The sequence below is a fragment of the Oncorhynchus gorbuscha genome, unplaced genomic scaffold, assembly GCF_021184085.1.
Source record: "Oncorhynchus gorbuscha isolate QuinsamMale2020 ecotype Even-year unplaced genomic scaffold, OgorEven_v1.0 Un_scaffold_912, whole genome shotgun sequence".
Taxonomy (NCBI): domain Eukaryota; kingdom Metazoa; phylum Chordata; class Actinopteri; order Salmoniformes; family Salmonidae; genus Oncorhynchus; species Oncorhynchus gorbuscha.
The window spans coordinates 144,521-169,663 of NW_025745876.1; the positions used below are offsets into that span (position 1 = coordinate 144,521).

The 25,143-nt window shown below is 43.4% G+C and overlaps 1 protein-coding gene across 1 annotated transcript in view; it reads left to right on the plus strand.

The window, feature by feature from the left end:
- The first annotated feature begins 243 nt into the window (after nt 1-243).
- Nucleotides 244-25,143, plus strand: part of LOC124020797 (alpha/beta hydrolase domain-containing protein 17C) — a 32,985-nt gene continuing 8,085 nt past the window's right edge. Inside the window, exons 1-2 of the mRNA XM_046336069.1 lie at nt 244-1,136; nt 23,314-23,493. Coding sequence (XP_046192025.1) covers nt 652-1,136; nt 23,314-23,493 — 665 coding nt within the window. The 5' untranslated portion in view covers nt 244-651. The remainder of the gene's footprint in view (nt 1,137-23,313; nt 23,494-25,143) is intronic.

Sequence of the window (25,143 nt, forward strand, 5' to 3'; positions counted from 1 at the left end):
ACAACGAATGTGCATTTATTCAGATGCAATTACAGGAAAAGCAACACTCTTTCCATTCAAACTGTGGTTTCAGGCAAACTATTGATGTAGCTAGCATGAACAAAGCTGTTGCATGATTTCATATGCATTAGAGAAAACACTCATATTTCAATAATAGCCTACTATCAAGTAAGTGACTATATAATATGCATATTATTGCTACTACGGTTCTGTCATCAACATGATTTTGACGAAAAAGTGCGAAAGGATATCCGGTTCGACCGGAAATCGTATATTTGTCGTTACTGCTGAAAGATATGGCTGCATACATTGTATTAGCCTGCTAACTCGACGTTTACGTTTGACATAAGCTTAATTATTCGACCAACGTTTTGAAATTGTATGATAACAAGCAAGTTATATCGCTTCTGTAGACACAAAAAAAATCGTTAACCATGTTAACGACTTTCTGAGTTTTGTAAATCACGTTAGCTACCAAGCTATACAAAGGAGAAACCAGTTAGCCAGCTACTAGCCTAGCTAGTACTAGGTGGCCAGCTAGTTTGGCTCCTTACGAAATATTTTATTGTTATTTTGTTACCAGATAGATAAAAAAAACATAGCTGGATACATTTGCTGGTGTTACAAAGAAAAAGCGTCTATCGAGCCTCAATGCCCGAACAAGGCCCAAGGATGAATGGTTTTTCCCTCGGCGAACTATGCTGGCTATTCTGTTGCCCGCCCTGTCCCAGTCGCATCGCATCCAAACTAGCCTTTCTCCCTCCCGAACCCACGTACTCCGTACACACCGATGCTAACGGGACGAGTAGCCTGCATCTAACCGAGCGAGCAGACTGGCAGTACTCCCAACGTGAACTGGACGCTGTCGAGGTGTTCAACACCAGAACCAGTCGGGGAAACCGACTGGGTTGCATGTTTGTACGATGCGCACCCAACAGCCGGTACACGTTGCTCTTTTCCCACGGTAACGCAGTGGACTTAGGCCAAATGTGCAGTTTTTACATCGGCCTCGGTTCGAGGATAAACTGCAACGTCTTCTCGTATGATTATTCGGGCTACGGTGTCAGCAGCGGGAAACCGTCAGAAAAGAACCTGTATGCGGACATCGAGGCTGCCTGGCAGGTGCTAAGGAACAAGTGAGTATAGCACTAGCCTATACAGCCAGTGTCAACAAGCTAACATGCAAGCTACATAGCTAGTTGGGTTTATTGTATTGGGCTTTGTTAGTTAGCTAACGTTTGCTAGCTACTGTACTCAATTTCTATGGCCGCCTCCCCCCCATATTTGGTTGCTATGACAACCACTATAACATGCCAACACAGCTTTTTTATTTATTTGCCTACACAGCTGAGAGCAGAGCATTAGCTATTCATTTATATGGCTGAGAGGACTGTTAACATTAGGTTCCGTGCACACGTTTAGGTGGTAGTTAGTTGCATAGTGATTTGATACTTAGCACATATTCAATTGATTGTGTGGCATGCTACTCTAAACATGTCCAGAAGCTTCCATGTTTAAACTTTGATGATCTGTGTAGGCCAGACAACTTCTCTTGAAACACCAACTGTCAGAGCAGCTCACAGATTACTGCACCTGTACATAGCCCACCTATAATTTAGCCCAAACAACTACCTCTTTCCCTACTGTATTTATTGTATTTCTTTCTTTATTTAGCTCCTTTGCACCCCATTATTTTTATTTCTACTTTGCACATTCTTCCACTGCAAATCTACCATTCCTGTGTTTTACTTGTTATATTGTATTTACTTTGCCACCATGGCCTTTTTTTGCCTGTACCTCCCTTATCTCACCTCATTTGCTCACATCGTATATAGACTTGTTTATACTCTATTATTGACTGTAATGTTTGTTTTACTCCATGTGTAACTGTGTCGTTTTATGTGGCAAACTGTTTTGCTTTATCTTGGCCAGGTCGCAATTGTAAATGAGAACTTGTTCTCAACTTGCCTACCTGGTTAAATAAAGGTGAAATAAAAAAAAGCCCACACTGGAACTTTAAACATTAATTTACAATAGTTTGCATCTTCTACTTAATCAGGTAAAACCTTCTGAATGAGTCCAAAAACATTGATCTTCCAGAAATCATAAAAACAGGTTTGACTTGTCTCCTCTTTATGCCGAGGACGGAGAACTTTAGTTATAAACTAGCCATAGCAGATGACACTAGCTTACTAGCCCAGCTATGAGATGCTTATGGCAGGGTCAGGGCAGGGCGGACTGCCTGGCGGGCTGTGTCATTTTAGTAGCTAGATTACAGAGAGACAACCGCCAACTCCCAGCTTCCTTTCCTTGTTTACTTGCTCTTTATTCTGACAGGCTGTTGGTTCCTTCAGTTTCAGATAGTGTGACTGTCTGTCACATAACACTTCAATGCAGGCCTATGCCTAGCACAGGAGGCTGGTGGCACCTTAATTGGGGAGGACAGGCTTGTGGTAAAGGCTGGAGTGGAAGCAGTGGAATGGAAACAAACACATGGTTTCCAATATTATAAGCCATCCTCCCCTCAGCAGCCTCCACAAATGTTTAGGTGATGCCCATGGGACTTAACTCCCAAATTAAGTAGGAAGTAAAGGAGGCCTGGTGCAACTCTGCTGCCGGCTCCTTTTCAGTTCCACATTCAGTATTCAAGACAACGACAGTGGTTGGATAAAGCAGAAACTTATAGGCAGCCATGTTTCTAGTCTTAATGAATATCCGCCAGATTCCCCAAAAGTGTGCATGGATGAATGGAAGTAATGTACTGGTGTAAGGGCTATGATGGAAACTCCCTCCAGCCAAATGCTTTGTCATTTACCACGTTTCTAGCCACAGTTTTTGCCTGTAAAGTCCTACCGTATAAAACAAAATCAGGACAGCTGTTATGGACACAGGAAGTTTTGGTACAATTTTGCTAAATTCCAAATTTGTTCGCTCGACATGGTTTGATCTTTTTGTCCGTAAAATTAGTTATGTGAGAAATGGCAGTAGAAGTGCTGATATATTGTTATAATGACCATATCAAAGTGCCGTGATTATATGGTGTGTGTGGTCCTCCCGCTACAACTCGGGGAAACCATGCAGTGTATTAGTCTGCAGATGAACTTCACAGGCTGGTGAAAGTGCCAGAGTCTTCTAGGAACATGGTCGACGCTTAACTGCCGTTCTACAAAAAATATTCTCGCTCTTAGTCTTGTCCATAATCTCATCATGTAGGTTAGCCTACCCGCACGGCCCACCCGCACGGCCTACCTGCACTGTGAGCAGTTGGCTAGAGAGCGGTTGGCTAGAGCGCATGTGCCAAGACCAGAGTAGACACATTTACTATTTAACTCAACAGTTTTCCTGACAACTATTATTTGGTACATGAAAAGTAAAGCAAAAAAAAAGTACATTTTGTGTGCACTGTCATCAGCAAAAAGTCAGTTTGGTGGCTCACCACTGGCGGGGAAGATGTGCATATTTTTTTCATGTGGAGTTTTGAATATTCGCATGGAAACCTAGCTAGAGAGGGGGATAGAACGAGTCCACACTTCAGGTAGAAGGAGCAAGTGAGAAAATAAATAGTCTAATGAATAGTATGTTGGAAACTGGGAACCTCTCCCACCATAACTGGACCACTCACACCAGGGGTTATTTATGAAGGAAACAACAACACCAGGAGATGGTGTGAAAGGTTGAGCAGTGAAGCAGTGTCATAAACTTTTCTCAGATCTTAAGGTTTCATTACTGGCTCCTTTCACATTGGGATAGGGTCAAGGCCAGGGATCAGTTTGGCTGGGTCCTTTCACATTAGGCTTTTGTGTCGAATAACCCCCTTGATATGCAACTTTTCAGGGAAGTTAGGAACCAATATACACAGGCAGTTAGGAAAGCTAAGGCCATGCGTTCCACCTGGCTACCCCTACCCCGGTCAACAGCCCTGCACCCCCCACAGCAACTCGCCCAAACCACCCCCATTTCTCCTTCACCCAAATCCAGATAGCTGATGTTCTGAAAGAGCTGCAACATCTGGACACCTACAAATCAGCTGGGCAAGACAATCTGCACCCTCTCTTTCTAAAATGATCTGCCGAAATTGTTGCAACCCCTATTACTAGCTTGTTCAACCTCTTGTTTGTATCGTCTGAGATTCCCAAAGATAGGAAAGTTGCCGGTCATATTCGAAGGAGACACTCTAGACCCACATTGCTACAGACCTATATCCATCCTACCCTGCCTTTCTAAGGTCTTCGAAAGCCAAGTTTAAAAAAAGATTACCGACCATTTCGAATCCCACCGTACCTTCTCCGCTATGCAATCTGGTTTCAGAGCTGCTCATGGGATGCACCTCAGCCATGCTCAAGGTCCTAAACGATAGCATAACCACCATCGATAAGAGACTATACTTTGCAGCCGTATTCATCGACCTGGCCAAGACTTTCGACTCTGTCAATCACCACATTCTTATCAACTGACTCAACAGCCTTGGTTTCTCAAATGACTGCCTCGCCTGGTTCACCAACGACTTATCTGATAGAGTTCAGTGTGTCAAATCGGAGGGCCTGTTGTCCGGACTTCTTGCAGTCTCTATGGGGGTGCCACAGGGTTCAATTCTCGAGCCGACTCTCTTCTCTGTATACATCAATGATGTCGCTCTTGCTGTTGGTGATTCTCTGATCCACCTCTACGCAGACAACACCATTCTGTATACCTCTGGCCTTTGGACACTGTGTTAACAAACCTCCAGACAAGCTTCAATGCCATACAACTCTCCTTCCGTGGCCTCCATGCTCTTCAACCGATCGCTGCCCGCACCTGACCACCCGTCCAGCATCACTACTCTGGACGGTTCTGACTTAGAATATGTGAACAACTACAAATACCTAGGTGTCTGACTAGACTGTAAACTCCTTCCTGACTCACATTAAGCATCTCCAATCCAAAATTAAATCTAGAATCGGCTTCCTATTTCGCAACAAAGCATCCTTCACTCATGCTGCCAAACATGGCGACACAGTATAGAGGCTCAGAGAGAATGCCACCGAATCGCTTGTTCACAGCCTCGAGTACTTTTGCAAGTTTTAACTGCCGATACAGACTGTGGGGTTTTGTTGAGCAGGCCTTTCAATGCCATGACAAAGGGTATCCCGTCTGCTACATACGCAGTTGATTAGCTTATTTCTTGAGTCTGTTCGAATGGCGCTAGGAGTGTGTTCATGTTTCAAACATGTTCCCAAAAGCCATTGAAATGGCAGCAGTGGTATGAGAAACAGCACATTCTTGAGCATGCAATACGGCTTTCCTCAGTATGAAATCCTTGTCGTCCCACTGTTGCTGTCAGACTCAGCATGCTCATGGGGCTGACATCGCTGGTCCAAATGTCAGCCGTGAAGCTAATGGCAGTAACATAGCAAGTAACTCATAGATGTGAGTTTCAACAATACTGTGTAACTCTGGTAGGGCAACAAGGAAAATGAATTCCGTTATCTTGGCGTTAATGGATTTTGCCTTTGACTTGTCTCGCTGAAATTTCCTTACTCTTTCAAATGACTGCTCGACTTGAACTTGTTTAGTTGTTGGAAGTCTGTGCTTAGTATTTTTCAGATTTTGTTCTGTGTAGCACTGTGTTTTTTGTGGCGTCATTACGTTAGCTAGGTATGCACATCAGCTTTGACATCGGTTTTGCATATCGCCATTAAACTAGACATCGTGCCGATGCTGATTGTGGCATTTTTAGCTAATATCGTCCGATTCCGATATGTTCACCGATATATCGTGCATCCCTCATTTCACTAGCTTACCAATCTCACAATGTGTGTTATTATATTACAGGTCGGCTCTGCCAGTAACCTGACTCATTCAGCTCTTATTCCAGGCCCCCACACAGTAGAAGCCTCATTCAACTTTCTAAAGATGGTTGACATCTAGTGGAAGTCATAGGAAGTGCAACTTCATTCATATCCCACTGTGAATTCAATAGGACCAACCTCAGATTTCTCACTTCCTGTTTGGATTTCTTCTCAGGTTTTTGCCTGCCTGCCATATGAGTTCTGTTATACTCAGGCATCATTCAAACAGGAACAGTGGGTTAACTGCTTGTTCAGGGGCAGAACGACAGATTTGTACCGTGTCAGCTCGGGGGTTTGAACTTGAAACCTTCCAGTTACTTGTCCAACGCTCTAACCAATAGGCTACCTTGCCGCCCTAAGCTCTTAGGAATATTTTAATACATTACTCTGCATTTTCTTGGAACCATTAGTGTCCCTAAAAATTGTGAAATATAAGCTGTGTTAATGAAATCGATTCATTCTATAGGCTACATTTAACATTGACTCCAGGCTTGATCAGTTCAAAGCCAAGTAGAAAAGCCTTTCAATTCAAACTGTGATTCTTATTAGGTCGAGGAATAACCATTTTGCATTCTACTATTACAACTTTCAAGAGTAAGTTGAATCCCCCACCCCACACACACACACACACACACACACACACACACACACACACACACACACACACACACACACACACACACACACACACACACATTTTGCCAACCACGGGTCTAGACGCTAGCTAGCCACCATATACTAAAATATCCACACTAGCCACTAGCCAGCCAACCAAATATCATGGCTATATTATGAAGATATTATTTAAAAGCATTGAAGATAAATCATAACCAGTAAAAAAAAATGATAGGTCTAGCTAACTAGCAGATTTACATTCATCGTCATCAACATCCATGTTCAGCTGATAGCCTACCCTCTTTTCCCCATGTCCATCATGTCTTTGGGCCACACTGGGTGGCAGGTAGTGGTTAAGAACATTGGGTCAGTAACAGTAACAGAGAGGTCATTGGTTCTAATCACTGAGCAGACTTGGTGAAAAATCAGTCTGTGCCCTTGATCAACCCCCTTAACCCCAATTGCTCCTGTAAGTCTGCTAAATGATTCAAATGTAACGAACGAGCTTGCAATTTGTGATGAGTGAGTGTGATGCCTTAATAAATAGGCCTATGCTAAAATATAACTAGCTACAGAAGCAGTTTGTACAGTATGTTATACATTTCTACATATGAATTCTGAAAGAACACATTTTTTATATGGTGCTTTTTCTTTTTATCACCTGTCCCCTGAAAGGTCTGTGTACGGTCCTGCACACCACCAGTGTTCAACAAAGGACTAGGGGCCTTGGATTAGCTCCTTTTGTTATTTCCAACCGTTTTCAAGCTACCTTTTCTTATTGGGCTATTGTCGCTTGGCAGCAGTTGTCAAGCAAAGTGGTGTCAAACTAGTTTCCCTGGACTTGTTTGACACAATCAGCCTTTTCAGGAGAATTTCAGATGTAATTTAGTGAGCAAATGAATGGCTCTATAAAGTGGGCTGTTGCTGCCCTGACGTGCTTCAGGAGAAGCCAGTGTGACACATTGAGAGCCTGCCTTCAGTGCCTGGTGATAAAGCCCCCTTCAGTCACAATGGTCTGGTGATAATGTCCCCTAGTGTAGGAATGCACGTGTGTTTTCAATTGTGTAAGCCTTTCATCATTCCTCTCTTAAACAGCAGTTTGAGGGATACATGTTTGCCTGCCTGTAGGCAGGACTGTGTCATTATCAACTTCCCACCACCATTTCAACTAGTTTAATTTGCATTCTATTCCGCTGCCTTCGATGGGTAAAGGCAGGAGCTGCTCCATCATAATCCTCACAGCCAACATGTCTTGGGGGTCTGCCACCATATCTGTTATATTGTGTTTATTGTACTTATCAGTTCAGTGCAACCAACTGTGTGGCATCTTTACCAGTGTTGCAGCCAGCTTCACGTCATTCAATGCTCTGTGAGCTTTCTTTGGCCGTTTGTAATACAGCTATGATTACAGAAGAACAAATGACTTCCACACTGTAATTCATTTTGTTTGGTCGCTGTCACACACTGATCAATAATCCTCACGCTGAACCTCTTCCCTCACATGAACATGAATTAAAAACAGTCTCACAGAAGAATAACCCGTACTCCAGCCAGGCCATCTCATCTCCCATTCAAAACATGTCTCTAATTAAAACTGGATTTGACAGATTGTCTGAATGCCATTGAAGGGAGAGCCTTTAACAAGTCCTCCTTTTGTGCATTAAACATGAAAACATTTCATTATGCCCTGACCCTCCTGAGCTGCCTGCCCATGCATGAAAACACTGTTAATCATTCCTCTCTTTGGGGTGGCCGGCGTACCTGCGGAAAAGATGTATGTTTATTCAATATCGTTTTAATCACATTTGGTGGGAAACCATTAAAATTGTGCCTGGAAACAAACACGTGCGCACGCACACAACCAATTAGATTTCTTAGAAATTAAACAGACCTCTACCTCGGGCTACTCTCTTGAATTGGACAAAGTTGACTAGTGTTCAGCTATTGAGATGGCTTCATCAATACTGCTCATTAACGGCTCACTTGATGTGGTGTCTCATTCCTGTTGAGTGGTATATACAGGCAGGGTGGTTGGGAGCCCATATCTCCCAACCACCCTGCCTGTAACTCACTGACTTCACATCCCTCGGATGCCGTTGATTTAAAGGGATTGTTAACCCAAAATATCAGTGTCTGCAGGTTTTAGACTTAAAGGGGCTGTTGTGTCGATCCCACTATATGCGTTCAGAGAAAACCGCAGGCCTCAGTCCCATTTGAATTGGAAAGATTGTCAGTGGCACCATATTATTCCATTTCATTAAATGGTGCCCATCTTTTCCACTGTTTGACTTGAGACTGTTTTTTAGGTATACGTGAAGGTATCTCATTCTTTTATACAAGGGTGGGTGGTGAAGTAGGCCTATCCCTTGAAGCTGGGTGTACGTTTTGGTTTTTGCCCCTGCACTACACAGCTGATTCAAATAACCAACTCATCAAGCTTTGACTATTTGAGTCAGCTGTGTCGTGTTAGGTGGAAAAACCAAAAGGTGTAGTTCAGAAACCCTGCCTTGAAGTATGCCATGCAGTTAGTTGGCACTATTATATAGGCTAGGCCTAGGTTAGGACCAATATACTAGGTATACCGCTATTGATGCACGGACCGGGTTTGGGTCTTTACTTTATTTTCTATAACGGTATTTCAGTGTTTGGTTTGTTAAATGTTATACGCCACTTAGTTTTTATAGTTTACTCCACTACTTGAGTTGTCTCGCTCCCTCTCACCAACCCCGCCCCTGTCACTCAAGGACTGCAATTGTTAGTATTGTAATTCCTAATTCTATGAACGCTCCATTGAGAATCCATTGAGAATCTATTAGTATTGTAATTCCTAATTCTATGAAAGCCTCCATTGAGAATCTATTAGTATTGTAATTCCTAATTCTATGAATGCCTCCATTGAGAATCTATTAGTATTGTAATTCCTAATTCTATGAACGCCTCCATTGAGAATCAATTAGTATTGTAATTCCTAATTCTATGAATGCCTCCATTGAGAATCTATTAGTATTGTAATTCCTAATTCTATGAACGCCTCCATTGAGAATCTATTAGTATTGTAATTCCTAATTCTATGAAAGCCTCCATTGAGAATCTATTAGTATTGTAATTCTTAATTCTATGAATGCCTCCATTGAGAATCTATTAGTATTGTAATTCCTAATTCTATGAACGCCTCCATGTCTTTTTCATTCCTTGTCACGTCAAACAACACTATTATTCATTCATAGTGGAGGTTGTGGACAGGTGTCTTTAATACTGATAACAAGTTCAAACAGGCGCCATTAATAAAGGTAACGAGTGGAGGACTGAGGAGCCTCTTAAAGAAGAAGTTACAGGTCTGTGAGAGCCATAAATCTTGCTTGTTTGTAGCTGACCAAATACTTATTTCCACCATAATTTGCAAATAAATTCATTAAAAATCCTACAATGTGATTTTCTGGAGAGAAAAAAAATCTAATTTTGTCTGTCATAGTTGAAGTGTACCTATGATGAAAATTACAGGCCTCATCTTTTTAAGTGGGAGAACTTGCACAATTGGTGGCTAAATAAATACTTTTTTGCCCCACTGTATGTGACGCGTATTGCCAAAATAACCGGCAAATGTATTTTCTGCACAACCTGCCCTGAATGACAGGTCGCCATTGTGTTGTGAGACGAGCCTGATGCTGCTCACCTTGCATCGCTCACCGGGATATTCTCTCCAAGCTACATTCATATTAATTTCATGTCAGTTGTTTGAATAGGCATGTGCAGGCCTCCGTCCTCGTGCATTATACGGTTATTTTCAACACCGGTAAGGGCAGTCACAACGTTAAGGGACAGATTCCTCGAATGTCATTGCTATCAGAGGACAATGAAAAGAAAGCAGAAAACCCTCCTTTATTGGTTTCATTCTTTTATTACTACTTGTCTTTCTCTGCCATACCTCACTGTTGCCGGGGTAACGCTGGCGGGAGTGGAGGCGTGCCCCGGCATAGATGAAGTGTTGTTTCCCCCATGCCCTGAGACAAGATTACCTCCCCTTTTAGAGGAGATGGTTGAATGCTAGGGAAGGGCCAGGCACAATATCCCCAAGCTTCCAGAAATGAGTTGGTCTGTTATAATACCCTACCTGTAGAATCAATTCAAATCCAACCTTATGTAGGCCTTCTGAACATGCAGCTGAACATGCAGGTTACTCGGTGCATTAAAAGTACTGATAAGAAAGTACCAACTCATCAAGCTTTGATTATTTGATTCAGCTGAATAGTGGTAGGGCAAAACTCAAAACGTGCCCCCGGGGGGGCAAGTACACTAGTTCTGTGTTGGCCTGAGTCACTTGGCACTCTGCCCAAAGGAGTGCACTATAGGAAATGAGGTGCCATTTCAGACTTGTAAACTAATTTACGCCTTCTGATTTAGACTGGTCTACCTAGCTAGCACAAGATGGGCTACCTCAACCTCCCTGGCCTTGGTAATGCTCTGCAGGCAGGTGTGATATGTTTCTCCGGATTATCACAGGAGCTGCTTTATAAATGAGGTCACCCTCTGCATTAATCTGCCCTCGGGTACAGTAATATAAAGTCCTGTGGATGCCATACCCTGCCTAGTAACACACCGGCTCCATTTCATTCCAGATAGGTTTGGCTCCTTGCCTGCTCAATGTTTCCAAGATGGTCGTGCCATGTTATTGTTGCCATGCACATCTTCTCTACACCAGCTCTAGTCACAACTTCACCTGGCCATGCACATCTCTACACCAGCTCTAGTCACAACTTCACCTGGCCATGCACATCTTCTCTACACCAGCTCTAGTCACAACTTCACCTGGCCATGCACATCTTCTCTACACCAGCTCTAGTCACAACTTCACTTGGCCATGCACATCTTCTCTACACCAGCTCTAGAGTCACAACTTCACCTGGCCATGCACATCTTCTCTACACCAGCTCTAGAGTCACAACTTCACCTGGCCAAGCACATCTTCTCTACACCAGCTCTAGAGTCACAACTTCACCTGGCCATGCACATCTTCTCTACACCAGCTCTAGAGTCACAACTTCACCTGGCCATGCACATCTTCTCTACACCAGCTCTAGTCACAACTTCACCTGGCCATGCACATCTTCTCTACACCAGCTCCAGAGTCACAACTGGTTTTGTGGAGGAACCCTCCTTCTTTCTTAACATGCACATTAATAAACAAGCTAGTGTATGCTAATGTCGCTCATTAGTTCTCACACATCCCCATCATTTAGGCTTAGCCCCATGCTGCACGTCTGTTTATGTGCAGCTAATAACATTGCACTAAATTATTCACTGGTGGGAGGCTTAGCTTTATCAATCCCGCTGAATTAATTTGACCCTTTTCCCCACCCATAAAGCATGTGAACATTGAACCATGTCCACGATGGGATTAAGTCATTACGGCAAAATAATTGAAAACTATTTAGAAAAGGGGTCTGGAATATAAATTGTGCCCAGTTTCTAATCCTCCACAGCTGTCGACATGTTATGGGGATTTGGGACAAAATCAAACACTCACTGTCATGTTGGCAGTGTCTTTTCAGAAGCCCTCAGTGGTGCATCATGGTCTCTTAGTGCTCCAGGGACTAAGGACTAGACACAGCATAGCCCTACACCAGTTGTTCCATCCTCCAGAGGGGATGTGCTTTTTAATGCTCCTTTTCTACAAGCGTTAAGGCTTAACACCATGCCCCTTTTTGTTTTCAGGCAAATACTGTCAACAGGCCAAATGGTTACAATGTGGGTGAAGCACCAGGATGCTCCCTTTAGGATGCTCATCCTGTCTCTTCCCTGTTCCCTTCCTACTGTGGCGTGGTCTGGCTAGCCTCATAGCTATGGCTGGTTCTCTGTGGGAGAAGCAGATTCTAGTCTGGACAGTAGAGTCCCATCCCAGTGCCTCAGGCATCCATGGACATATGACCTGACCAGTTGTGAACCTCTTCTGTCCTCCTAAGAGAATACTACTCATGCTGTTTAACAAGTTGTTAATGAGCATCTTTAACCCAGCATGGGGACAATGAATGACAATTGGTGCATAAGATGAATAGCTAGATGGGAACACAGGGCAATGGGCTGAAACGTGGCTAAAACTCAGATACAGAGAATAACTATTGTAAAGAATCAAATAACTCAATTACGACAACACAAAGAAAACAAAAACAGCCAATATACAGGAAAGGACAAAATGGTAGGAAATTAAAAAAGTAAAATCTGACATTATTAATGCATTGAGAGCGGCGAATGGGCTTGTAGAATGCCAAGGCTTGGTCTCGCTAAATGTCATCAGAAGTTCAAATTAAATTGTCTGTACCGACGAATACCCGAGGCCCTTGCCCCTTTGTCCTCTCCACGGAGCTTACATCCTTGGAAATGTTCTCTGAACACATTTGCACATACTGTAGGCTGCATCATGGTTTAAAGTGGCTTCCTCTCCTCGTCTTCATCTGACAATTTGAAGGTTGAAAGTATTGTTGGTAGTGTCTACTTGGAATTCGCATGAGTACAAATGAAGGCAAGGAGACGAGAAAACGGGAGGAAACTACTTGAGATGCACGCCTGGAATTTGCTAAATTCTTAGGCAGGATGCTCTGAATAACAACCAATAAGATCCTCTCTTCAAACAAAAGTGCTCAACTCCAACTTCTTCTAACAAACGATTCTTCCAATTAAACATATGATGTATTGTGATAGAAAACACCATAGAAATTCACTAGTACGGGTGAGCTGGTATTTGCAGTCGTATTTGCACAACAAGTTTGGTTTTGTGATGTTTCAAGTCCAGTCTGAGGATTTAATTCACCTCAGAGCTGGGGTGTTTTCAGGGTAAACTGTAAAGACTGGCAACCGGAGGGTCAAGTTTCTGCCTGAAAACATCTGGAAATGTTTGTTTTGGCTCCCATGAGCCGTTTCGCAAAACTAAGACTACTGTATGTAAGGCGCTTTATCTCGTGAACACCCTTCTCTCGCGACACAAAACACTCTTTTAGTTCATGTCCAAGGCACTTAGGGCTTGCTTTCATTATTTCTGCTACCTGTTAACTCACTCTTCTTCTGGTTCAAGTGAATGCTCGAGTTCAACTCGGTGCTGGCTTTTTGACTTCAAGGTTAAGGTTGATTTGAAGTCTGTGTATTTGGCATGCTATGATGATTAGTCTACTGTTATAAGGATTCAGCAGCCCACAAGTGTAAGGACTTTTTGAGCGAGCACTTTGCAATTTATTGACTTGACAAGGTTTCCCAGGACAACTGCTTTCATTCTTGCTCTGCTCTCTCTCAGCCTAACTCTTTCTCTCTCACCATTTATGGTAAAAAGTATGACTTGTACGGGGGAATGCAGACCTAGCCTATATATTGGGGCTACAGTTTGTTGGTTTGTTATGTAGTGGACTTTCTTGAGGTCAATTCGGTGCTGGCCTGGATGTCAAGGTTGCCCTGTTGGTTCTAGCCCCATTTTTCCATTGAATCTCACCAATGGATATTTGTTTATGGAAACATGCTATCTGCACTGGGCTTGACTCCTCTTTTGAATATCTCTCTTCCTCTCTAGTAGTTCTCTCTCTGTAGCTTTCCTTCCATTCAGTGCCTCTGATGTTTGGACAAGTGTTTTCACTGAACACTTTATTTTCCCTCACTCCACATGTCACTGCTTCTCCAAGCGGTGGGTTATGATCAATTCCCTGATTAGCTTGGAATAAGCGAATGTTCTTGTTTTTGTCCAGTTTAAACGCAATTCCATTTCCTGTCTATTTTTCTCTCTCGAGCGAACAGCCCTTTTTCCAGTGATACTTTGGCAGTGGATGTCTTTTTAAATTCCACATCTGAAATCACAACTTGGTGTCTCAGTGACTTTTTGACCTGTTTATCTCAATGCCTGACCTTTACTCAGGTCAGGGGTCGTTATTCCTCATGTTGGAGACCCACATGGTTTGTTTCCAGGCATTTTTTATTTTCTTCTAACCCGGTTCTAATATACCTCATTCAACTAGGCTTGAATATTCACTACATTGGTGTTAGAATGGCGTCTGATATGGTATGTTAATACTGGGCTGGAACTAAAATCCTGTACACCTTGTTGCTTTCTCCAGAACTGGGAGAATTGAGCCTTTGGGACTACAATAACAGCTGTGTCTGCAAACAAAGATGTCCAGCCTGTGATGCCTTAGCAGGGGAAATTAAAAGGGAAGTGGACTTCTCATCCTTTTAACATCCCTGGTTAGTAAATGCCTGCATCAAACTTAAAGCGTCAATCAGCAGTTGAAACGATAACAAAGCGTTTGCTAAAAAGCTGAGGGAAATGGAACCACACTCAAATTCATAGACGGCACTATGGATGCAAGGACTGACCATCCATGATATTAAAATAATAGTTTTAACCATGTTTTAAGGTTATACAGTTTTTTTGTTTTTACATTTACTTTGTTTACAAACATTGGAGTAAAGCTTATTTTGGGTTCTGATTGGGTAGGACAGTTTCTACATTATATTCTTTAAGAATCAGTGGGTCCATATTATTAATTTATAAGTCACATTTTTTGTAGCTACTGCAGCTTGCCTCTAAGGCCAAAACCATCAGCTGTTCCTCCTGGATGGAACCGTTAGATTTGGCTCGGGATCTTGTTATTAAAGCTCTCTTGGCTGACCGGCTGAAAAGCGAGGAGCATGTTGTTCACTCACTCCTCTGTTTCTGTGTTTATTTCTTGGTTACACTATTTTCCTCACTCACCTTCTTGCTCTCTCTAGCTGCCTCTCTCATATACACACACATGGTAATTTGAACTATTGTGGGGCCGTGACTCGTGTCCTGTAATATAGGTATCTTATTGATACCGGCTCAGTTTCCTACTGTAGGCAGTTGGCTGCCTAGTGATTGCAACATTGGAATTATCCGACGTGAATAGATGGCAACGATGTTTAGTTTCCAAGTGCTACTGAATAAGCTCATCTGAAATGCACCAATTCCACATGATCCACATGACTCTACTATATCAATCCATTCTAAATCTTTATACTATACATGACACGGCCGGCAAATGTTGGTCTGGTCTAGGGCAGCATCAGAACTGCTGGGACCAGGCCTGAATAACACAATTTGCCTCTAATTTACTTGCATTTGTAGCGGACTTTTTCCTGCTCAAAGTGAGCCGCTGCTGTTGGAAGTCCAAACTGTCCAACTCCTTGGAGCAGCTTAATGTGCATCAGCCTCGTTACTGTGTCTTCGAGAAGGAGCGATCTGGAAGCCATCAGCCTCGTTACTGTGTCTTCGAGAAGGAGCGATCTGGAAGCCATCGGCCTCGTTACTGTGTCTTCGAGAAGGAGCGATCTGGAAGCCATCGGCCTCGTTACTGTGTCTTCGAGAAGGAGCGATCTGGAAGCCATCAGCCTCGTTACTGTGTCTTCGAGAAGGAGCGATCTGGAAGCCATCGGCCTCGTTACTGTGTCTTTGAGAAGGAGCGATCTGGAAGCCATCGGCCTCGCTACTGTGTCTTCGAGAAGGAGCGATTTGGAAGCCATCGGCCTCGTTACTGTGTCTTTGAGAAGGAGCGATCTGGAAGCCATCGGCCTCGCTACTGTGTCTTCGAGAAGGAGCGATCTGGAAGCCATCTTTACTCTGTTTTGGAGAAAGAATCCCCACTCGGGCTCAGTGAAACGGGCATAATCAACAGAATCTGGGCTAGAGGTCGACCGATTATGATTTTTCAACGCCGATACCGATTATTGGAGGACCAAAAAAGCTGATACCGATTAATCTGCCTTTTACTTTAAAAAAAACAAATTAATTACTTTTTTATTTGTTATAATGACAATTACAACAATACTGAATTAATACTTATTTTAACTTCATATAATACATCAATAAAATCAATTTAGCATCAAATAAATGATACATGTTCAATTTGGTTTAAATAATGCAAAAACAAAGTGTTGGAGAAGAAACATGAGAACATGAAAGCTGGTGGTTACTTTTAACACGAGTCTTCAATATTCCCAGGTAAGAAGTTTTAGGTTGTCGTTATTAGAGGAATTATAGGACTATTTCCCTCTATACCATTTGTATTTCATATACCTTTGACTATTGGATGTTCTTATAGGCACTTTAGTATTGCCAGTGTAACAGTATAGCTTCTGTCCCTCTCCTCGCTCCTCCCTGGGCTCGAACCAGGAACACAACGACAACAGCCACCCTCGAAGCAGCGTTACCCATGCAAACAACCACTCCAAGTGTCAGAGCAAGTGACGTTTGAAACGCTATTATCGTGCACCCCGCTAACTAGCTAGCCACTTCACTTCGGTTACACCAGCCTCTTCTCGGGAGTTGATAGGCTTGAAGTCATAAACAATGCAATGCTTGGCGCACAACAAAGAGCTGCTGGCAAAACGCACGAAAGTGCTGTTTGAATGAATGCTTACGAGCCTGCCGCTGCCTACCACCGCTCAGTCAGATTATATGCAATGCAGGACACGCTAGATAATATCTAGTAATATCATCAACCATGTGTAGTTAACTAGTGATTATGATTGATAGTTTTTTATAAGATCCGTTTAATGCTAGCTAGCAACATACCTTGGCTTACTGCGTTCGCGTAATAGGCAGTCTCCTCGTGGAGTGCAATGAGAGGCAGGTGGTTATAGCGTTGGACTAGTTAACTGTAGGGTTGCAAGATTGGATCCCGCGGGCTGACAAGGTGAAAATGTGTCGTTCTGCCCCTGAACGAGGCAGTTAACCCACTGTTCCTAGGCCGTCATTGAAAATAAGAATGTGTTCTTAACTGACTTGCCTAATAAAATAAAGATGAAATAAAGGTGTAAAAAAAAAGTGTCCAAAATACAGATTTCCGATTGTTATGAAAACTTGAAATCGTCCCTCAATAATCGTCCATTCCGATTAATCGGTCATCCTCTGATCTGGGCAAATGTTGCCCAGTCTGGGTGTACTTAGCTAGTCCCTTATGGGAACCTCACATCTTTTGCGTGAGTGAAAATAGAAACAAACATGAATTTCCCAGCAGCCTGAGGATTCATTAACCCATGCAGTTTATTTGCCTTTGAAGTTGGAGCACGTCGACTGGCATTTCTATCAATTAATAAAAAGCATTAGGCATTGGGCAGGCAACATTTTGGCTGACTTTATCGGCTTTTCATTAATTTTGTTGGGTCCAAAAGCCAGCATTTACTGGCTAACGGAAACCCTGGCACACACCCTCAAACACAAACGCACCCAATCGCACACCTCCTTCAACCCTCTGCCTCCTTAGCTGGGCCTACGTCTACAGTGTAATTTCATGGGTAAATTTACATGCCCCTGCTCACCTTCCACATATTTAGCCATGCCTAACTGTACGGCGTGTTGCGTGTTACATCTTAGCTTGTGGTGAGTTGTGTAAGCCTTTGATTCACCCTCATGCATTCCACACTTTCTTGGAGTTCTCAGAGTTCATTCTAAAAGGCCCAACAAAGCAGAACGTGACGTTGAGGGCAGTCTCAGGGAACACGATGTACAGCACTCCCTTCCTCTCTGCCTTGCCTGCCTTTGTACACACACACACACACACACACACACACACACACACACACACACACACACACACACACACACACACACACACACACACACACACACACACACACACACACACACACACACACACACACACACACACACACACACACACACACACACACACGGGGTTCGCAGCTGTTTTGTCTCCTCGGCAACTTTCGCCATCAAAGGGGACTAGCCTTTCGAAACCTTTGTGAGGCCCAGCCTTTAGGTCACGTATCAAATGCGTTTCCATTTTGTCGGCAGACTTCACCGCATACCTGACACACAGCGCCCCGAAGATCGGGTTCCCTGAGGTTTGCTCTCGCCATGGGAAAGCCTGCCAAGAGTGGAGGAGGAGGAGTGGGAGAATGAAATGTAGGGCTGTCCTCTCGCTACCTCTGTCCTCCACCCATCCATCCCTTATTTTTATCTCAATGCTCTAGCTTGAGTTTTTATAGGGCAGAACTGATGCCTGAAGTGTGTGTGTCAGTGTGCCAGGCAGACAGCTGCCCCGGCCGCAGCACTGGCAGCCAGGCTTTAAAGTGACAAATGATCCTCCCCTATTCGGCCTGCTGCCTCCCACTACGAGCCTAGAGACTAAGCTATATAGCAACGTAGCTTAGCTACATACAGTGTATATATAAGTATAGCTCTGTACACAAGTCTGAATTTAACTACACAGCTCTCCTTTCACTGTGTAAACTCATCTCAACTCTAACTGATGTGCTGATAAGAGTAGATGTTTAATGTCAGTCGGATTTGATAAGGGTCAAGTATATCAGTGTTTGGTAAATAAGAATTAGTCTCTAGAAGCTTATTCATGACATCCTCTGTAGCTCAATTGGCAGAGCCTGGTGCTTGTTACTGCAAGATAGTGGGTTCAATTCCTGAGACCATCCATCCATAAAATGTATGCCAGCATGACTAAGTCGCGTCGGGCTAAAAGCCTCTGCTAAATGGCATGTATTATTATATTGCATTGTTTACGTATTACATTGTAAACTTTCTGTTATGGTGTGTTGTTGTAACGTGATGTCATGTTGAGTTAGATAGGATATATTGTCTGCTTCTTGTACAGTGATGTTAGTTAGGAGGTATCGTCTCCTTGTTGTACAGTGATGTTAGTTAGGAGGTATCGTCTCCTTGTTGTGCAGTGATGTTAGATAGGAGAAGGTATCGTCTCCTTGTTGTGCAGTGATGTTAGTTAGGAGGTATCGTCTCCTTGTTGTGCAGTGATGTTAGTTAGGAGGTATCGTCTCCAGTGATGTTAGTTAGGAGGTATCGTCTCCTTGTTGTACAGTTGATCGTCTCCTTGTTGTAGTGATGTTAGATAGGTGTATCGTCTCCTTGTTGTGCAGTGATGTTAGATAGGAGGAGGTATCGTCTCCTTGTTGTGCAGTGATGTTAGTTAGGAGGTATCGTCTCCTTGTTGTACAGTGATGTTAGTTAGGAGGTATCGTCTCCTTGTTGTACAGTGATGTTAGATAGGTGTATCGTCTCCTTGTTGTGCAGTGATGTTAGATAGGAGGAGGTATCGTCTCCTTGTTGTGCAGTGATGTTAGTTAGGAGGTATCGTCTCCTTGTTGTGCAGTGATGTTAGATAGGAGAAGGTATCGTCTCCTTGTTGTGCAGTGATGTTAGTTAGGAGGTATCGTCTCCTTGTTGTACAGTGATGTTAGTTAGGAGGTATCGTCTCCTTGTTGTACAGTGATGTTAGTTAGGAGGTATCGTCTCCTTGTTGTACAGTGATGTTAGTTAGGAGGTATCGTCTCCTTGTTGTACAGTGATGTTAGTTAGGAGGTATCGTCTCCTTGTTGTGCAGTGATGTTAGATAGGAGGAGGTATCGTCTCCTTGTTGTGCAGTGATGTTAGTTAGGAGGTATTGTCTCCTTGTTGTACAGTGATGTAGTCTGGGTCAGATATCTCAGAGGAGGATGACGGTGGTGGTAGTCTGGGTCAGATATATCCTAGGAGGATGACGACGGTGGTAATCTGGGTCAGATATCTCCTAGGAGGATGACGACGGTGGTAGTCTGGGTCAGATATCTCCTAGGAGGATGACGACGGTGGTAGTCTGGGTCAGATATCTCCTAGGACAGGGGTGTCAAAGTCAAATGGACGGAGGGCCAAATAAAAAATTTAGCTACAAGCCGAGGGCCGGACTGTTCGAATGTTCATTGAAATTTTTTTAAATGACGCATATAGTCTAGTGAACCTAATTGAACCTACTGAAAACCTAACAAATATATTCCAATATGATCAGATAAATAAAGCAATATTTTCTTATGGCTCTGTCAGTAATCTTTAATTTTCAACAGACACAAAAGACAAATTTCCTTTATATAAAAATCCCCATAACATGAACATTAAATGAAAGAAACCGGTATTCAAGGCACCATCAGTAGCCTATATTTTCTATTTTAGCAAAAGTGGGCTAAATTTACTTCAAAGAAAAAAACAATAATAGCAATTTTCTATCATCCACTCAACTGAAATATTTTAAAAATATAATTGGATTGAAATACAATAAAATAAAGTGCAAAAATCTATTAATCAAAAACAACACTTTGTTTAAGGAGAAGTAACATGCAGTGAAAACAAATATTAAACTTTAACTTTTAAACTTGAACTGAGTAAAAACTCTAAATATGTGATTGCACAGTAATGTTCACTTGTTTGAGGTTGAGGGTGATACTTGGTGGTGTCCCATCTTTTCCACAAGTTCATCAATGTTCGGGGTAAGGCTCTGAGCTGAGGAAATCCTCAGAATTGAGTGGAGGTGTTCAGCAGTAAGTCGACTTCTGTGTGATGTTTTGTTCAAGTTCATCAAAGAAAACAGTTGTTCACACAGGTATGTGCTGCCAAACATAGACAACGTTTGAGCAGCCTGGATGCGCAGCTGGGGCATTGTGTCGGGGAGGAAACGGGCGAACTCCGCAGCACCCACTGCCGCATATTTTGCCCTCAGTGCGATCATTGCATTGGAGGTCAATCAACTCCATTTGGAGGTTTGGTGGTGAGCTTTCCACGTCAACAGCAAATGGGTTACCGAGCAGTTCCAACCTGCTTTTTTGTGCTTCAAAGTCAGCAAATCGGCGTCGAAAGTCAGCGGCAAGCATACCTATTTTATCAGCCAACTGTGCGCTCGGGAACGCACTGGTAGAGAGCTTCTCTTTCATGGTCTGGCAGCTGGGAAAGTGGCTCAAATTTTCTTTCCGCATCTGCGTCTCCCACAGAGTCAGTTTGGTTTTAAATGCCTTCACTGTACTGTACATATCAGAGATGACACGATCCCGACCCTGCAGCTGCAAGTTCATTGCATTCAGATGACTCGTAATGTCACACAGAAAAGCCATTTCACACAGAAACATTTCGTCTCGGAGTTGTGTTGTGTCTTTCCCTTTGCTGTCCAAGAACAGACAAATCTCACGAAGCTCGAAACATCTTTGAAGCACCTTTCCCTGGCTTAGCCATCGCACCTCTGTGTGATAAGGCAAATCACCATGCTCCGTTTCTAACTCCGTCAGAAATGCCTTGAGCTGGCGGTGATTCAAACCTTTGGCTCTGATAAAGTTAACTGTGCGCGTGATGATGCTCATTACATGCTCCATTTTCAAGGCTTTACCGCACAACGCTTCCTGGTGTATGATACAATGATAAGCTGTCAGCTCACCTGTCGCGTTTTCCTCTTGCATCTTTTCCCGTATCTTCTCAACCAGTCCGCTCCTGTGTCCACACATCGCAGGTGCTCCGTCGGTTGTCAAACCCACGAGTTTTTCCCAAGGCAGCTCCATCTCATTTACACATCTTGACACCTCTTCATACAAATCATGCCCCGTAGTTGTGCCATGCATAGGACGTAAAGCCAAAAACTCCTCTGTCACGCTTAGGCTGGAGTCCACTCCGCGGATGAAAATTGACAACTGGGCAATGTCAGAAATGTCGGTGCTCTCATCCACAGCCAAGGAATAAACAATGAAATCTTTTCCCTTTTTCACAAGCTGCTCTTTTAGATTGATGGACAACTGGTCTACTCTCTCGGCAATGGTGTTTCTGCTCAGACTCACATTTAAAAAGAGTTGCCTTTTTTCTGGGCAAACTTCGTCACAAACTTTAATCATGCAGTTTTTGATGAAATCCCCCTCCGTAAATGGCCGGGCTGATTTAGCGATCTCTTCTGCCAAAATAAAACTGGCCTTGACAGCAGCCTGGCCTTGTGATTTGGCTTTTTTGAACAGAGCCTGTCGAGATTTGAGGCCTCGTTTTAATTCCTCTGCCTTTTGTAGCCTTTGTTCCATGTCCATATTCTTGTTTTTGTCCGCGTGTTTCGTTTCATAATGTCGTCTCAGATTATACTCTTTCAGTACCGCCACACTTTCTCCACACAGAAGATACACACAGGTTTTCCAGCTACCTCCGTGAACAAATACTCCGACTCCCACCTTGTTTGAAACCCCCGGTTCTCAGTGTCCACCTTCCGTTTTGCCATTTTTGATGGGTATCTGAAAGTTAATTTTACTGTGATGCTGACAACTGCTGTGCCAATAAATATTGAAATGAAGCAGCCTACTGCTCGGTGCCTCACCGTTGCATTGTGGGAAATGTAGTATTGGTGCGTGTAAAAGATCTGCGGGCTGCCGGCTTGCTGCGGTCTGCGGGCCGGTTCTAATAATAAATCAAGATCATCCCAGGGGCCGTAAAAAACCTTCTCGCGGGCCGGATGTGGCCCGCGGGCCTTGACTCTGACATATGTGTCCTAGGAGGATGACGACGGTGGTAGTCTGGGTCAGATATCTCCTAGGAGGATGACGACGGTGGTAATCTGGGTCAGATATCTCCTAGGAGGATGACGAAGGTGGTATTCTGGGTCAGATATCTCCTAGGAGGATGACGATGGTGGTAGTCTGGGTCAGATATCTCCTAGAGGATGACGACGGTGGTAGTCTGGGTCAGATATCTCCTAGGAGGATGACGACGGTGGTAGTCTGGGTCAGATATCTCCTAGGAGGATGACGACGGTGGTAGTCTGGGTCAGATATCTCCTAGGAGGATGACGACGGTGGTAGTCTGGGTCAGATATCTCCTAGGAGGATGACGACGGTGGTAATCTGGGTCAGATATCTCCTAGGAGGATGACGACTGTGGTAGTCTGGGTCAGATATCTCCTAGAAGGATGACGACTGTGGTAGTCTGGGTCTGATCTATTAACCTTATTTTGTTTCTTTCCTTTTTTTCACCCACTTCCATCTCCTTGTCCACTACTATCGGTCTGTCTATCCCCCCATCTTCTCTCTCTCTCTGTGTCCTAACCTCCTTCCTATCCAGGTATGGAGTGACCCCAGAGAACATCATCCTGTACGGTCAGAGCATCGGCACGGTACCCACGGTGGATCTGGCAGCGCGCTACGAGTGTGCCGCCGTCATCCTGCACTCACCTCTTATGTCCGGCCTGCGAGTGGCCTTCCCTGACACGCGCAAGACTTACTGCTTCGACGCCTTCCCAAGGTGGGTTATTATGTGGTGAGATGGTGAGATAGTGGGTCGGCGGAAGTAGATGGAGTCTAGGGACAGAGGGATGGGATGTTGGATGTGTTAGCTTTCCTGGCCTGTTGTCTTTGACTGAATGACAGTTGATATACATCCAAGCCCTGATTTGGATTTTGGGTAGGTAGTGTTATCTCTCTCCTGCAGGGTGCTGAGGGAATGTTAAGGTGCAGCGGTAAGTACGTAGGTAGGTAGTAACTTGCCATGCTAGCTAGCTATGAAAGGTTGGTGGCTGGGCTCACAGACCTAGTGAGAAATAGGGCTCCCAGGTCTCGGTCTCTGGCTGGCCTCTATCAGATGCCTGTATTATCCATAGGGTTTGTATTATGTCCCCTAGTCATATTCCATAAGCAGCTACTTCCTGTGCTGCTTTATTGTAAAGGGTCGGAAAACTAGAAAATAAGTCTTGGTTATCAGATGGAGAACAAGCTATTAGGATGAGAAATCCTAATTATTATTATTATCCTAATAATCCTAATAGGGGGGTCTGCAAGTGGCTCTCCTAAGCTGGTACTGCTGTAGAGGACTGCTATAGAGGCCTACAGGTAACTGCCAAAATAATGGAAACACTTGAGTAAATGAGGGTTCTCTGTTATGGTGTGCAGTGCATTATCCTGGCATCGTTTAGGACCTCTCATCATCCCCTTATAGGATCTGTTATGGTGTGCAGTGCATTATCCTGGCATCGTTTAGGACCTCTCATCATCCCCTTATAGGATCTGTTATGGTGTGCAGTGCATTATCCTGGCATCGTTTAGGACCTCTCATCATCCCCTTATAGGGTCTGTTATGGTGTGCAGTGCATTATCCTGGCATCGTTTAGGACCTCTCATCATCCCCTTATAGGATCTGTTATGGTGTGCAGTGCATTATCCTGGCATCGTTTAGGACCTCTCATCATCCCCTTATAGGGTCTCTGTTATGGTGTGCAGTGCATTATCCTGGCATGGTTTAGGACCTCTCATCCCCTTATAGGGTCTGTTATGGTGTGCAGTGCATTATCCTGGCATGGTTTAGGACCTCTCATCCCCTTATAGGGTCTCTGTTATGATGTGCAGTGCATTATCCTGGCATGGTTTAGGACCTCTCATCATCCCCTTACAGCAGGGGTGTCAAAGTCAAATGGACGGAGGGCCAAATAAAAAATTTAGCTACAAGCCGAGGGCCGGACTGTTCGAATGTTCATTGAAAAATTTTTAAATGACGCATATAGTCTAGTGAACCTAATTGAACCTACTGAAAACCTAACAAATATATTCCAATATGATCAGATAAATAAAGCAATATTTTCTTATGGCTCTGTCAGTAATCTTTAATTTTCAACAGACACAAAAGACAAATTTCCTTTATATAAAAATCCCCATAACATGAACATTAAATGAAAGAAACCGGTATTCAAGGCACCATCAGTAGCCTATATTTTCTATTTTAGCAAAAGTGGGCTAAATTTACTTCAAAGAAAAAAACAATAATAGCAATTTTCTATCATCCACTCAACTGAAATATTTTAAAAATATAATTGGATTGAAATACAATAAAATAAAGTGCAAAAATCTATTAATCAAAAACAACACTTTGTTTAAGGAGAAGTAACATGCAGTGAAAACAAAT